This window comes from Canis lupus, chromosome 20 (genome assembly GCF_003254725.2).
Source record: "Canis lupus dingo isolate Sandy chromosome 20, ASM325472v2, whole genome shotgun sequence".
Lineage (NCBI taxonomy): Eukaryota > Metazoa > Chordata > Mammalia > Carnivora > Canidae > Canis > Canis lupus.
Window position 1 is genome coordinate 21,206,432 of NC_064262.1, and position 13,788 is coordinate 21,220,219.

At 40.4% G+C, this 13,788-nt stretch overlaps 1 protein-coding gene and 1 long non-coding RNA gene across 16 annotated transcripts in view; one reads left to right on the forward strand and one right to left on the reverse strand.

Annotated features, from left to right (window-relative positions):
* FOXP1 (forkhead box P1) overlaps nucleotides 1-13,788 on the forward strand; it is a 375,390-nt gene that overhangs the window by 354,109 nt on the left and 7,493 nt on the right. For 12 of the 15 annotated variants that reach the window (XM_025456558.3, XM_025456565.3, XM_049098140.1 and 9 more), the window contains 5 exons: nucleotides 92-171; nucleotides 770-871; nucleotides 4,439-4,560; nucleotides 6,267-6,336; nucleotides 10,655-10,821. In XM_025456558.3, the coding sequence (XP_025312343.1) occupies nucleotides 92-171; nucleotides 770-871; nucleotides 4,439-4,560; nucleotides 6,267-6,336; nucleotides 10,655-10,821 (541 nt within the window). Of the gene's footprint in view, nucleotides 1-91; nucleotides 172-769; nucleotides 872-4,438; nucleotides 4,561-4,938; nucleotides 5,109-6,266; nucleotides 6,337-10,654; nucleotides 10,822-13,788 lie in introns of all 15 variants that reach the window. The other 3 variants (XM_025456567.3, XM_025456563.3, XM_025456571.3) reach the window with 2 other exon arrangements.
* On the reverse strand, nucleotides 8,552-13,544 carry LOC112666062 (uncharacterized). The gene is made up of 3 exons (XR_003140696.3): nucleotides 13,270-13,544; nucleotides 11,132-11,194; nucleotides 8,552-9,107 (listed from the first exon to the last, which is right to left on the reverse strand). It is a non-coding gene; the product is annotated as an uncharacterized LOC112666062 (long non-coding RNA).

Consider the following 13,788-nt stretch of genomic DNA (forward strand, 5'->3'; position numbering starts at 1 on the left):
TTTTGCCTTATGCAGAACTGTAATAGGCAATTCTTGTAGACCAGCCTCTTTTTAAAAAGTGATAATTAATAGGACAATGATTCTTATTTAGCAGATATTGCGCAGAACCAAGAATTTTATAAGAACGCAGAAGTTAGACCACCATTTACATATGCATCTTTAATTAGGCAGGTAAGTAAATAACACAGTATGTGAAATTATATCAAAAGGTATACGTGTACATGGATATATTGATGAAGTAGATTTAAAACCGTTTAGTATGCAAGCATGCTAAAACCTTTTCTATAAGGTTTTTTAAAACTGCAATATATAACATAATTGCTTTTGATTAAGTATTACAATACGATGTGATTATTAGGAAATTCATTTCACACAACAGTGAAAATGAGCCTGTTTAAAGATGGCAAGTCAATTATCACAAGCTACAGTAATCTCTGATCCCTAGAATTAATCTGAGCTCTAAATAATTACTGAGCTTTAATCAGCTAGTGAAATGTTTTGCATTTCTCTTTGATTCTGCTTTATGAATGACTAATAAATTAATATTTCTGTACGGAAACAGAAATAAAAACTCAAAACAATTAGATAATTCCATTTTGAATTTTGCTATTGAACTGTTAAATACAACCATTAATCTTAGATCATTTCGTGAAACCTTTCTTGGGCTCTAGCTCTGAATCATGCTTATTTTATACTTTCAAGAAACTATAATGACAATTCTGCTGATTTGGTCATAAATTATCTTCTTTTGTTACTTTTGCTTCTATAGGCCATTCTCGAATCTCCAGAAAAGCAGCTAACACTAAATGAAATCTATAACTGGTTCACACGAATGTTTGCTTACTTTCGACGCAATGCTGCCACGTGGAAGGTAAGCTTTCTCACAGGCCTGTTTAAAGCTTGGGTCTTGCCATTTAAGAGTTTGTTGTTGATAAAATGGAGGTATTGTAAGTTCAATGTGTGTTGTTTCTATACACTCAAGGAGTCAAATTTATGGGAGTATTTTATTAAGAAAATAGTACTATTGGGGTTAAAATGCTGGGATAGAAGACTCCCATTACATTGACATCAGATTTTGGATAGACCAGCCAGTGAAATCATTTCTGTCCAGTTAAAATACGTAGGGAAAAGGAACGCATGATACTGTCATCCCAATATGAAAGTTATCCTCTTATTTACACAGACCTCATGCCTTATCGGTTGTTAGCCACCACCAGTATTTGCTGAGATGCATGGCTAACTTTTTTTAACTGGAGAAATAATCAGACAAACTGGACATAACTTTCATTAGTTGGATTAAAAAAATAAATAAATAAAAAAACCTCCTTACCATAATTAGTAAAGGAAGTTGTGTGGTCTCAGGACTAGCCCTGTATTTGGGAGTTAGCACAGGAAAGCACAATATATTATTAAGTTTTTGGTTTTATTTTGGGTTTTTGTTTTTGGTTTTTTATGTTGCACTGTCTGTCAGAGATTCATAGATACTCTGGAAAAGAAAATTATCTAACTTCACTGTAACACCATTTGCTATAAAACAAAACAAATCCCTCAGCTCCATATGGGATGCCACCACAAGGCTTGAGGGTCACATGACTATACCTCATTTCCAGTTCAGCAGTGGGTTCGCAGATTCTTAAATGAAGCCCTCACAGATTTTTGGATTTTGCCGCTTTTAATTTCTTGCTTTAAATATTCTTGCTATAAAAGAGGGCCGGGTCCAATCTGACATTTTTGTTTTGTTTTACTACCTACAATTCTTATAATCCCCAAATTCCGCAACACGTAAAATGCCAATATGTTAGGATATTTTTACATGTCATTATTATAAATATGATAGGGATTTTTGATAGGATGCAAAGGAAATTTGCTACTTCTTAAATTTTAGATAAGAGAAAAACAAAAGTAGAAAACACATTTCCTCCGTTACGTTCTTGATAAATTAGCATTTTAAAAGAAAATGAATATAAGCATAGAATTAATTTATCAACCTTACCCAGGCATGAATATCTATTATGGCTCGAAGTATCCTTTTTATTTCCATTAAGACACATGGGTGCTGAAGGGAACCTATGTTCAGAACCTTACCCGCTTTTCCTCAGCCTCCCTCAGGAGATAAAATGCAAAGTATCTTTAGCTGTGCATGCTTTTCAAAATGTAGGAACTATAAGCAGGAAACAGACATTTTTTTCAAATTGCCTTTTATAAATAGCAAATGATCAAATTTAAAAATAATTACTAGCTGCGAATATGATATTTAAGCTCAGATGTACAGCTTTAACTTTTTCATTTCTGCAAACTGCAGGAAAAAGTGCCATCAATATAAACAATCCTAGATCAAGTACCAAATGACTCATAAATACATATAATTTTCTCTACGTGTCCTTATTTGTATTGTAATCTTAAACAAAAGATGAAATGCCCAGTTTAAGTTATGATTGAGAAGGGTTTATGTTTTTGGGCAATTTTGGATTTGTGAGTACTTTTGCTTAGATGTACAGTCTGGGAAAACAAAACTTAAGTTTGAGTTTCTGTCTTTACTTACATGGCTGTATGCTTCAGACAGATCTATAGCAATCCTTCAAACAGACATGGTTTTTTTAGATACAGTTCTAAATATTTTGATGATTATTTTAAAATATTAGACAATGATAAGGTTGAGGGGAAATGTTGCTTTCTTTCCCCATTATGTCGTCTATACATGTGTAGGATCTGTCTGGATTTTTTTTTTTTTTTAAAGAAAGTTTGGGTTTATTTTAACCTCCTTAGTATTGTTCTAGGGAGGTAAGAGGAGACCTTTCACATCCCTATATTATGCATTGGTACAGCATAAAAAAGAAAATGCTTATTCAGAGAGCAGCCTACGATCTATATGTAAAGAAATTGTCCTTCCAAGTATAAATACAACATGACAAACATTTTCAGAGATTTTTCTTTTGTTTTTATGCAAGCCCTCCAGGCCACTTGAATCAGGGATGTCCTTTCATGGTCACCTGGATGTTTTCAATCTACCCCAATGATGCTGATGTTGCTCAGAAATTCTGAGAATCTCTTCCATGGATTCTCCTTGCGAGTAGTTGATAACTTAGCTATGTAATAAAATGTGTCTCATTATCTTCTCAATATTCCATATCGTGAAAGAACAATCATCACTATCTCGTCTAACGCCTCAGTGTCACCAGTGGTGATTATCTGAAAGTCAAAACAGTGCTCAGTATCTTGAGAGAGGAAATACTGCAGGTAGCACAAGGGGTGGAGTGCCACACATTTGAGCAACGGCAGCATCATTGGAATGGAGTGGAGGAGATCCTCTGCGGCATGGGAGGTGGGATTTATGCATCCACTTCTCAGGCCACACTGGTCACCCTCCTTACTCTCTCTAAGAAGAAAGTTTTGAGTAAAGGGCATAGGTCTTTTTGTAATGTCTTTATGTCTAATTTGGAGTTTAGATCAGTAAGCTCAACCAAGGAGGCTAACGTATGGAAGCCATGCTTGTTTCTGGCCCCAGTAGGGGGTTGGGGATTCTTCTGAAACTCGAGGAAAAATGAGATGTTAAAAGCCCTTTACCTTTGAGTTGAGATCCTCATTTTTGGTGGGCTCTAGCCATCAAGGAGCTCAGTTTAAGAATGCTCTTGGAAATGACATTTAACCATAAGAAACACGGAGAGGGTAGGGGTAGAAATAGAAATATGTGTCTTCAGGAACCATCAGCTTGCAGGAGTATCATCTTTTTGCCATTGAGAGTTCTACTCAAGTGTTTTCTTTGGCATTTTCTGTTAATTAAGGCAATTGCCCATCATAAGGGCCAAGGTTTGTATCTATTCGGGAAGGTAAGACATAGCTTGATGATGGATACTGATGCCCTGGGGATCCTTTCACTCCCTCATGCTGCCAGCTGTAGGAGGTGATGCTCTCAATGGTAAAATCCAATTTAGATAAATCTGACAAAATCCATAGAAGGTATTAAAGCCAAAACTTTGAAGAACAAAAAAAAGAACAAGAGCAAAATGTAGTTAACAATATTATCATCTTGCATGATTTTTTTTTTTAAATACCCTTTTTTATGGGAGATAAGTGGGCTTACAGGGGACGGTTTTATGCTTTCCATGTTTATTTTGAAGTCATATTAACAACATTTTCAGATTTTTACTGTGAACCCTATTTTGGGGCTTCTATGCATCTTAACTATTTCTTCTGGTTGGCTCCTACCAGAGACTAGACGTCAATGCCAGAGTTTAAATTCATCGATAATTTCAGGGTTTTTTATTTTTATGTTTGGAAGAGGCATCCTTGACCACAAGAAGGTCCTCCACGGGGGTGGTGCAGCTACAGCTCTTGGGGATGGTTTTACAAATGTGGACTGTGAGGCTGAATGTACTGCTGTTTTTGGAGTCTTTCCTTATAGAAAATGTAAATGTTCTCTCTTTTATACTTGCTGCAGAATGCAGTGCGTCATAATCTTAGTCTTCACAAGTGTTTTGTGCGAGTAGAAAACGTTAAAGGGGCAGTATGGACAGTGGATGAAGTAGAATTCCAAAAACGAAGGCCACAAAAGATCAGTGGGTACGTCCACCATGTTTGAACTTCTTAGCCCAGCTCGGATTGTGCTAACAAGCGTCAAGTAGAGGCTTTTGGCTGCTAGACGGTGTTAGACCAACGAACCGGTGTCACGTTGTCTCAGTTAAGGGAAGCAAAAAAGCATTTCATCCCTCCTGTTTTGTATCCCCACCAGTCCCCCTGCCCTGCTTGCCGGTCTTTGTTGCATCCCACGCTAGTAGCTTTAGGTGGCAATGCATATTAACCCTCACAAACCATTTTGCTTATGCTTATTGCATTTTATTTTCTTTTTCCTGTTCCCTGTATTGGATGTCTGTTCTGCCCCCCCCAACCCCGTCTCCTTTTGTTGCCACTCCATCTCCTTTGCTGCTGCTCCTATCCCAGGGTGCCATTCGCACCAACCTCTCACTGCATAAGTGCTTTATCAGAGTAGAGGATGAGTTTGGGTCCTTTTGGACAGTTGATGATGAAGAGTTTAAACGTGGCCGCCATATTCAACGAGGCCGTCCTCGCAAATACTGCCCCGGTGAAAACTTTGACGAGCTTGTCACACAGTAAGAGCCTTTACTTGCTTTTGTTTTGTTTTTTCTGCTGTTGCTTTGGCTTTGCATGGTTGACTCATCCCATGTAGTTTTGCATTTCACCCAGTAGCAGTGCCACGGCTTTCTGCAATGGAACTAAATTGTGTGATTCGTACATGTATTTCTCTTGTTTCTCTTTGGAACACCAGTGCCTTGAATAATGCTTTTTTGACGTCTTTGATGCACATATTGGTTGTATCTCGATCCAGCAGCTTACGGGGACCCTTTAAGAGTACATACCTTGGCGTGAAAGTTAATTCCTCCAAGTACTCGAGAGTTAAAACGTGTATTTTCACGGGGTCAGTTTCTTGTCATTTGCCCATTCAGTGACAGTCCTATAAGTGAAGTGAAATGAATGATTACGGAGAAATCAGTGATAGCACATACGCTTCCCTTAAAGTCCAGTGATCAGTCTGGGTGACTTCCTACTGGAAGCCTCTCCTTCCCAGAGATTCTTTTCAAACAGTATCTTGTCCGCCTTTGATCACTTAATGGACGCAGCATCTAGTATTCTTACACCCTCCCAGGTTTGGCTGTGCCAGAAAGATTTCAACCCAACCTCCTGCCTTACTTAGGAACAACCCTTCCCTGCCACACCCTTCTCCCCATCTTCTTTGGCAATACATGTGCCACAGAGGGGAGATCTTTAAGAGCCGTCCTACCTTTGCTCCGACGGTCATTCTGGAGTTAAGATCATGGAGAGGAGTCTCCTTCTAACTCCCAGGAGCCCCGGATGCCAGCACCACTGACTGACTTCTCCCAACCCAGTGCCCACACCCCCACCCAAGCTTCTGCCTTCCTGTTGGACTCATGGCAGCTATAAAAAATTTGCAGAGAGATCAAGATTTTGTGGGGAAAAAAAAAATTGTATCAGTGGAGGGAGGAGTCCCCAGGGCTGGTCTAACTGAAGCTAGAATTTTACACCCAGTTGCCTTGAAGAGCAAAGTCCCGCCCAAAGGTATAGCCCCATAAAGCCAGGGGGTGGGGAGCAAACCTAACTTTTCTTTGGTTTTGTTAATGGGGGAAATCTCTGATTTGGAAGGGATACCCGCAAGCTTAAGATAAAACTTAGCTAGGAACTCAGGGGATGATTGGGTTTAACTTTGAGTTTTTATCTTTTTTCTTACGCAGTAACCCTTCCCTTATTAAAAACATGCAGAGCAGCCACGCCTACTGCACACCCCTCAACGCAGCTTTACAGGTAAGATTAATGGTTGTCCCGAATATGCAGCAGAGGCACATGTCTCCCCCACTCATTGCAAAATATATTAGCCTCGCTCTAATTAGATATTAAATTTTAATTCCGTTAAACTTTTTTCTTAAGTGCACAAAGCATCGTACTCCCTGGAGGCAAACACATCAGGCTGCTTCAGCATTAGCGGGATGCTTAGCATTTTGAATATTGTGGCAAAAAAATTAAAAGTTCACTTATTAATATTTATCAGCAGTATCATAATTTCCATCCTCTTATTTCAGAATTTCACTTGAGGCAAAAATACCACAAGTGTAATTACTCTAGCACAGCTATTAATGTGCTGGATGATAGGCCACTGTATCACATGACCTTCCATTGTTCACGGGTTTAAAGAGAAAGCAGAGCTTTTTATTTCTTCTTCTAAAGTCGGCTTTAGCATCTTCAGTCCATTGAGGGGGGGTGGGGGGGGTGTTGAGGTGGGGCGGGGGGAAGAGCTCCAGGTTTGGTTCGCTTAGTTAAAAGTAAACTGTTTTTGTTTAAACCAGAGAGGTGTTTAAGAACACTCTTTAGGTTTCCAGCACATTGCTCAAGATGACATAATCACACAGAATGTTTGTTTCCTCCCTACAAACCCAGCACTCGTTACATAATCAGCATCACCAGGGGATGAAGACACTACCACCCAGATGCAAGTCACCAAGGCAGCCGAGAGCCTTTTCTTGATCACATTTTTCAGTGGTCCAGTTTGAGTTTGACCCTACATAGGTTGTTCTAGAAGACAGACCAGGGGACTCTTGCTACCTTGAAAAAGACATAATCTGTAGGTAGATGAGACATACATAATCCGAGGCCATCACAGAGCTTAACAGCATGAGTTCTTGCTGAGGGCTTTATCCCCCCAAAATGGATGCATACTTAGCTATTACACAGCCTTGTGCCCTCCACAGGGCCCTAACACACAAACAGATACATTTACAGAGAAACAAGAGAGTCCTAGAAAGGCTCCTTACAGGGTAAGGGAAGAGAACGAGAAATGGTTGAGATTCTTGATGTTATGGGAATAGAGTGGGTGAAGAGATCAGGATAGGCCCCTGGTTCTCACTACTCCTAGAACAAATATTTATTGAGCACTAACGTGCATCCTACGTAATCAGTTTCCCAGATCACTCAGCACAGCCTCACGGCTCCCAACAAAAGAGGATGTTTCCGTGCAGAGGCAAATTCACTGAACCTAGCTGTGCAGTAATTATATTTATTTATTTTTAGCCTGAACCAACTTTATTAGGAGGAACTACTTTCTGAGTTTCTGTTAATTACTTGTAGTTTACACAGTAACTTTAGAAAAGCAAATGAGAGCACGCTTAGATGCCGCCACTGTAAATACCATTCATTAGTAACTTATTTTCCCTGGAGTCTTGTGAAGTGTGAATTTAAAGGCTGCTCTATCTAGAAGAGTATTAAGATTACAAGCACATTTTACATTCACGAGGCGGAAAGGAAAGAAGAAAAGCAGCGATCCTCTGGATTCTCTTAACTATGTGACTAATTTAAATTAGTATGCCTTATCATGACAGGAACCGTTCGTGTTTCATCTCGAAAACATTTGTTTTTGGCATCCTCCCTACCCTTTCTCATTTCCAGGGGTAGCCCAAAACGATCCTGTAGTTTTCCAAGAACACTTTATGTGCATAATGAGGTGAGGTGAATAAATGGATAGAAATTCATGATTCGAAGAACGGATCTTTTTCGTCTTGTCGAGGAGTTTGGATCCACGGGCAGTAGACCGTCTCCTGTAACAACTTTCTGCTGTGCAAATTAAATCAGGGCTCTACCAGCAGGCTTTCCGTCCCATTATTGCCCATTTCCATTTTTCAAGACAAGTAAAAATAATAGTGGAACAACATCTTAAAAAGATTACTAGAGCAACATAATGCATGATATACAATATATAAAATAGGACAGCAGAATCCACTACAGAAATAAAACATTGGACGTGAGACAGATTGCATTATGCTCTGAAAAAGTGAAGTAACTAAGGGTAACCGTAAAGCTTCTTATTTATAGCCTGCCTTTCCCCCAAGGATCTTAGTATGGTTCATGTTCCAGGAGCAGCGGTACTTATGGACTTCTGCACCATTACTGGAGCACCTTAATTTTTTTGGCGGGCAGGGGGCAGAGGTGCCAGTCTGATAGGAAACCACGTACTATACACAGGACCATTTATTGATATCATTAAGTCCAGTATTAAAATCCTCTACATAGGAGCAGTTTCAGCACATCAACTAGGAAAGCATAAGCAGTTGGTGAGAATGTTTCTAACCTTGGGTGGGTTGCTTTGATCACTTACTCAACAAAGAAGGTACAAGAGCCTCTGTGCCCTCTGTCCTCCCACTTAGTCATTTTCTTAAAGAGACCAGGCTGGTTTTCTTCACCTATATCTTTCTTGTCTGTCTCCCAAGTGAGGGATCGGTAGAAGTGCTTGCCTTTTTGGATGCCTTTCACCACCGTCCCTCTTGGGCCTTAACCCATGTTTCAACAACCTTCGCCTATCTTAAGAAGGTTGCTCTGTCCGTAAAGTGACCAGCTTATCCCAAAGAACATTCTTACAAACATTTCAGTTTAGTCTTTCCCTCTCCATTTTTGACCGTAGAGATGGCCTCACTTTGGCCACATTCTGTGTCATAGTGAAATGTGAATGTGGGAGTAGAACTTCCATGACTGGGAGAAGCATGACCAGTAAGTTGTCTCAAATGAAGGCAGTTAAGATGCTTGTCCAGCTGCAGTTTGGGGGAAAAAAAAAAAATTGAAAAATTAAAAAAAAATAATCTGGCAACCGTTCTTGCTTTTTGCTCTGCCAAAAAAAGAAAAAAATGCTTTATTGCAATTACAAGAGATCTGTTGAAAAAAAGTACTTGATGCAAATTATTTAACAAACTGTAGGAGAGCGAGGAATGTTCAGATTTGCTGTTCATCAAAATGAGTTCACCACATTTGGAAATAAAAACAGGAATTTTTTTCCACTTTTTAAAAGCAGGCAGTTATGTAAATCCAGAAGTGGAGGGAAGGGAAATCTGTAGGCTCTCAGAGAGCCTGGCTTTGAAATCGTCCATTCGCCATTACCGTGTTAAGTGAAGACCCATCACGGGGGCTTGTATCTAAGAAGGCATTCCTGGCTTTGGAGTTTGTACAGTGAGCAAGGCTGCAGTTGTCATAATAGGCACATTCCCTGCAGCCCAGCTTTGCCACCCGTTCCGTCTGCATTTTTTGGCGTGCACTCTCTCTCTAGAGCCAGGATTTCTAGAATACTTTGGACTCTTGTATGACTGGCCAATTGTCTTGTGATTGCACTTTCTCTTCATTAGGATGGAAAACCCGGTATACTGTAGTCTGTAAGAGGACAGTTTTGATAAATCTCCATCTAATTACACTGCCAGTATTTGAAAATCTGCCCTCTTTAATAAAATCAAAAGTTACTGGGTCATAATCACTACCCCAATGGATACTTTAGCCTGGGGTTGTATTTAACTACTATTGGCATTTGAGACTGGGTGGTCATTTTATTCAAACACCGGAGGATAGGAAGTGAACAGTATCCCACCACAGACTTCAGGATTTCTTATTTTCTCCATTTCAACACTTTTTGGCTGACACTCATATAGAGTGACAGATAATATTCTCCTTCAGTCCTAAAATTCCAGGTGACCAGTCTGAGCCTGAAAGATTGAGATAACTGTGGGGTAGGTAACACCACACAAACTACACTTAAACAGATTCAAAAATCATTAAAACAGAAACAATGGCAGGAGATAAAAATGGACTCCAATTCTATAATCTCTTCCTTTTCTATAGGATCTAAGAGGTAAATGTTTATGGAAGTTCTCATAAGTTTGAGCTGTGAGGCCAGAATAATTGGATCAAATCTTTAATATCCAATACTGAAGTCGTCAAAGTGGATAAAGAAATGAAAATTCCATTATATTTCCCTGTGATCTGGAAATATTCAGTTCCTCCCGAAAGAAGGCATCAGACAGCTCATTTTAGATAGCCCTGTCTAAACCATATGACTCTACCCCAGCTGAGCTAAATTGAGTCCTCCCTCCCCACGAGCACTTTGGTCCCAGCTAGCTCTTGGAAACCAAGCGTGGGACATGTGTCACAAGGCTTCCTTTTTAAAGCAAAACCCTTCTCTGCCTATTAGAAACTTGTTATTTGCTGGCCCTACTATGAACCTAAACGGAAGATCATTGACTACACCCATAATTAACGGCTGTCCCTGTCTCTACTTACTCTGTGTCCTCATATATTTTCTCTTGGTTGCTAACAGGCTTCGATGGCTGAGAATAGTATACCTCTATACACTACCGCTTCCATGGGAAATCCCACTCTGGGCAACTTAGCCAGCGCAATACGGGAAGAGCTGAACGGGGCAATGGAACATACCAACAGCAATGAGAGTGACAGCAGTCCGGGCAGATCCCCTATGCAAGCCGTGTGAGTACTGTACTCCCAGCAGGTCTCCGCGTTCCGGCCCCCGTCTCTTGGTTTGATGTGCACACAAGCCCTTCCCTGGCTGCTCTTGATACCTTTTCTATAATCTCTGCTTTCCTAGTGTCTTGGTGAAAGTTTGTGCTTCTGGAAAGGGTTAGCTCGGTTAGCACATAAAAGGACCATTTACTAACTTTCCCATAAAAGCACTCAGCTCCATGCAGCCCTACAAGTGCACACAGCAATAAAATGGGTGACTCATTTGCTTTTTTTCCCCTCTGCTTGGCATCTCGGGCCATTATTTAAGCCACATTACCTTTTCCTCCTAAAATCGGTATGCGTCTCTGTCAGTTTGCTCAACTTGGTGGGCACACCAAACCTAGCAGGGGGAGAAAGAATGCTTGTTTACTTGGTCGGGTGATAGGCTGAACCGCAAACACAAGGCTGAAGCGTTATGGCCAAGCGTTAATGATGGCACAAATGAAAGGCGGCATGATTTATAGATTGCTCTTAAAATATCAAAAGGAAAATTAATAGGAGCATTATAGCAGCAGACGGCAGTATAATGAGCACCATATAACTGAATGAAGTGATGGGCGATGGGTGTTCCTGCTGAATGTGAATGGCACAAGGACCAGGCCAACCAAGGGAGAGGCCCTGATGCCTTTGGGGTGGGGATCGGGGGGTGGCAGGGAAGAGCCAGGACTGGGACAACTCCCTCTCTGCCAGGGAATGTTTAGAAGAGAAAAGAAGCCACATTGTCCCAAATGATTAGATTTGCAGGAGATACTATAGGATGACAGTCTCTCCTCCACCATTGCCCACTTTAAAGGAACACACTAGTCCAGTGTTTGAAATACTGGTGCCCCCTAGAATAGGCCACTGGTCTGTACCCTCCTTCTGAATTACTTGACCAACATCCTATTTGAAGATAATTTGAGTGATAAGAATGGAAAATATGACCCATAGCAATGAAGACCAGAATACATTGGCATCAAATGACAAGGAAAAAGAAAAATGCTGTCTGCCAGGGTAATTGGTGGGTACATGGAAATCTGAAATTTGATTATTTAGCGTTTGAATTCCATACCCAAAGTGCTTTGAAAAGGATCCTTAAAGAAGGAAATAATTGTTTTTAATTTATGTGAACAATCTCGTAGCATTTACTACACAACATTTTAAGAATGTGTTTATCTTTCACACTGACACTGCCGTATATTATCTTTTCTAAAGCAGCCTGGTGTTTCTGACTTTACTGTAGTCACACTCGTGTTCATTTTTAAATCATTGTCATGACAGGAGTGTTTACTCAGATATTAAGGAAGTTCAGAGCAAATATAAATTGGTATATAAGCTACTTGAAGAAATGCTCATTAAAACAAATATTTCTGAAGTTACTGAGTGGAAGAGAGACTATTTCTCATCATCTATATGAACTCCAAGGGTCAGTTGATGTCTGTTCTTACTATTTAGGGCAAAGGATTACTGAAAAGAGAAAGATATTTGGATAAAAACCTCAGGCAACAGTTTAGAACGCTGCGAATTTTGCTGTTCAAGATAAAGCTGCCACAAAGTTAATTTGTTCAACAACTCTGATTTAACCCCAGTGTTACCAGAAACCACGTTTCACAGGCAGCATAATTCTGAACGAAATGAAGGTTTCGGTTGTGTTTTGTTTTGTTAAGGGAACCCTACGTAAAGATGTCAGAACGCACACTGTTGTTCACATCTCCCCGCTTCACACTGTTTGTTAAATATAATTATGTCAACAGCACAGTCCCTATGCCGGCTCTCAGTGTCACAGACTGTGACTCTTTTTGACCCCGTATTTCCATTAAGCGAATTCCGTAATGACACAGTTTTCCTTCTTGTGCAATATGCATTACCCTGCTATGATGCAAATTGTTTCTTAACTGTTCTAGTCTAATCGGAATAAATCAAGCCGTAAACTTTATGGCACGGCTCACAGGACCTTGTTAGTCTGGCGGCCCAGCTACTATCATCTAGTGTTGAAACTGAGCCCCTCACTCGTACCCTTTCTGTGCGGCTCCAACACTACAACATTTTGTTTCTCTCTGAAACGCTAGACAGTAGTCACATAATTATGGCTTTGGGGCATTATACTTTTATCCTGATAGGAGCTAACAGAGCTACAAAGCACAGTACTCCATGCTGTGCACACACCCTCAGAACACAATGCCTCTAAACACCAGTCAGCTTTAGTTAAAAACTCTCGTGTTCCCAAGAGTGGCTAAACAAAGGAATTACTCAGATATGAGGAGGGAAATGTGTGGTTTTGCACAGTTGTTCATCGGGAACGATTTGGGAAGGAGGAGTTGGGGTGGGGAGGTGGGGCAGGGGGTGATGTGCAAGATGGTGCATGGTGCGGTTCCCATTTCTAGGAGACACATGAATGTATGTGAAACCTCGTATCTTAAGTAGTTTGCATCTTACCTGCAATGTATCTTGCTTGGAAATCCATTCTCTTTTATTCTCTGAAGCACCGCATGCCTGTGTGACTGCATTTGCCACACTCAGGGGGATCTGCTGGTATCAAGAAATGTTGTGAAGCTGGATTTCATTTCTCTGGAGTTTTAAGGAGCCTTAATGTCTAACTCAGTTGTGTTGTCAGGTTGTCACACAGATCTCGTCAGTTAGCATTGGTTGGGAACCCACTCCACATTAGGCACTGGGGTGAGCCAGCGTGGGTGATAGAGCCCTAACCTGTGTCTTGGGGTTGGTAAATAATCTTACTCAAGTTTAGCCGCAACTTTCAAGGGCAAACAAAATATTCCCTAACATGAACATTGTATCTGGTTTGGTTTGGTTTGTGCCAAGCAAAACATTTGTCAGAGTGGAAAATTATAAAGCGAGAACTTAATTGAGAATGTTTGATTTCTTCTCCATCCTCCCAGCCCCTACCATCCAGATAGCTGTGTATTGTCTCGTGTCCTCAAATTCAGGTTTATAAAC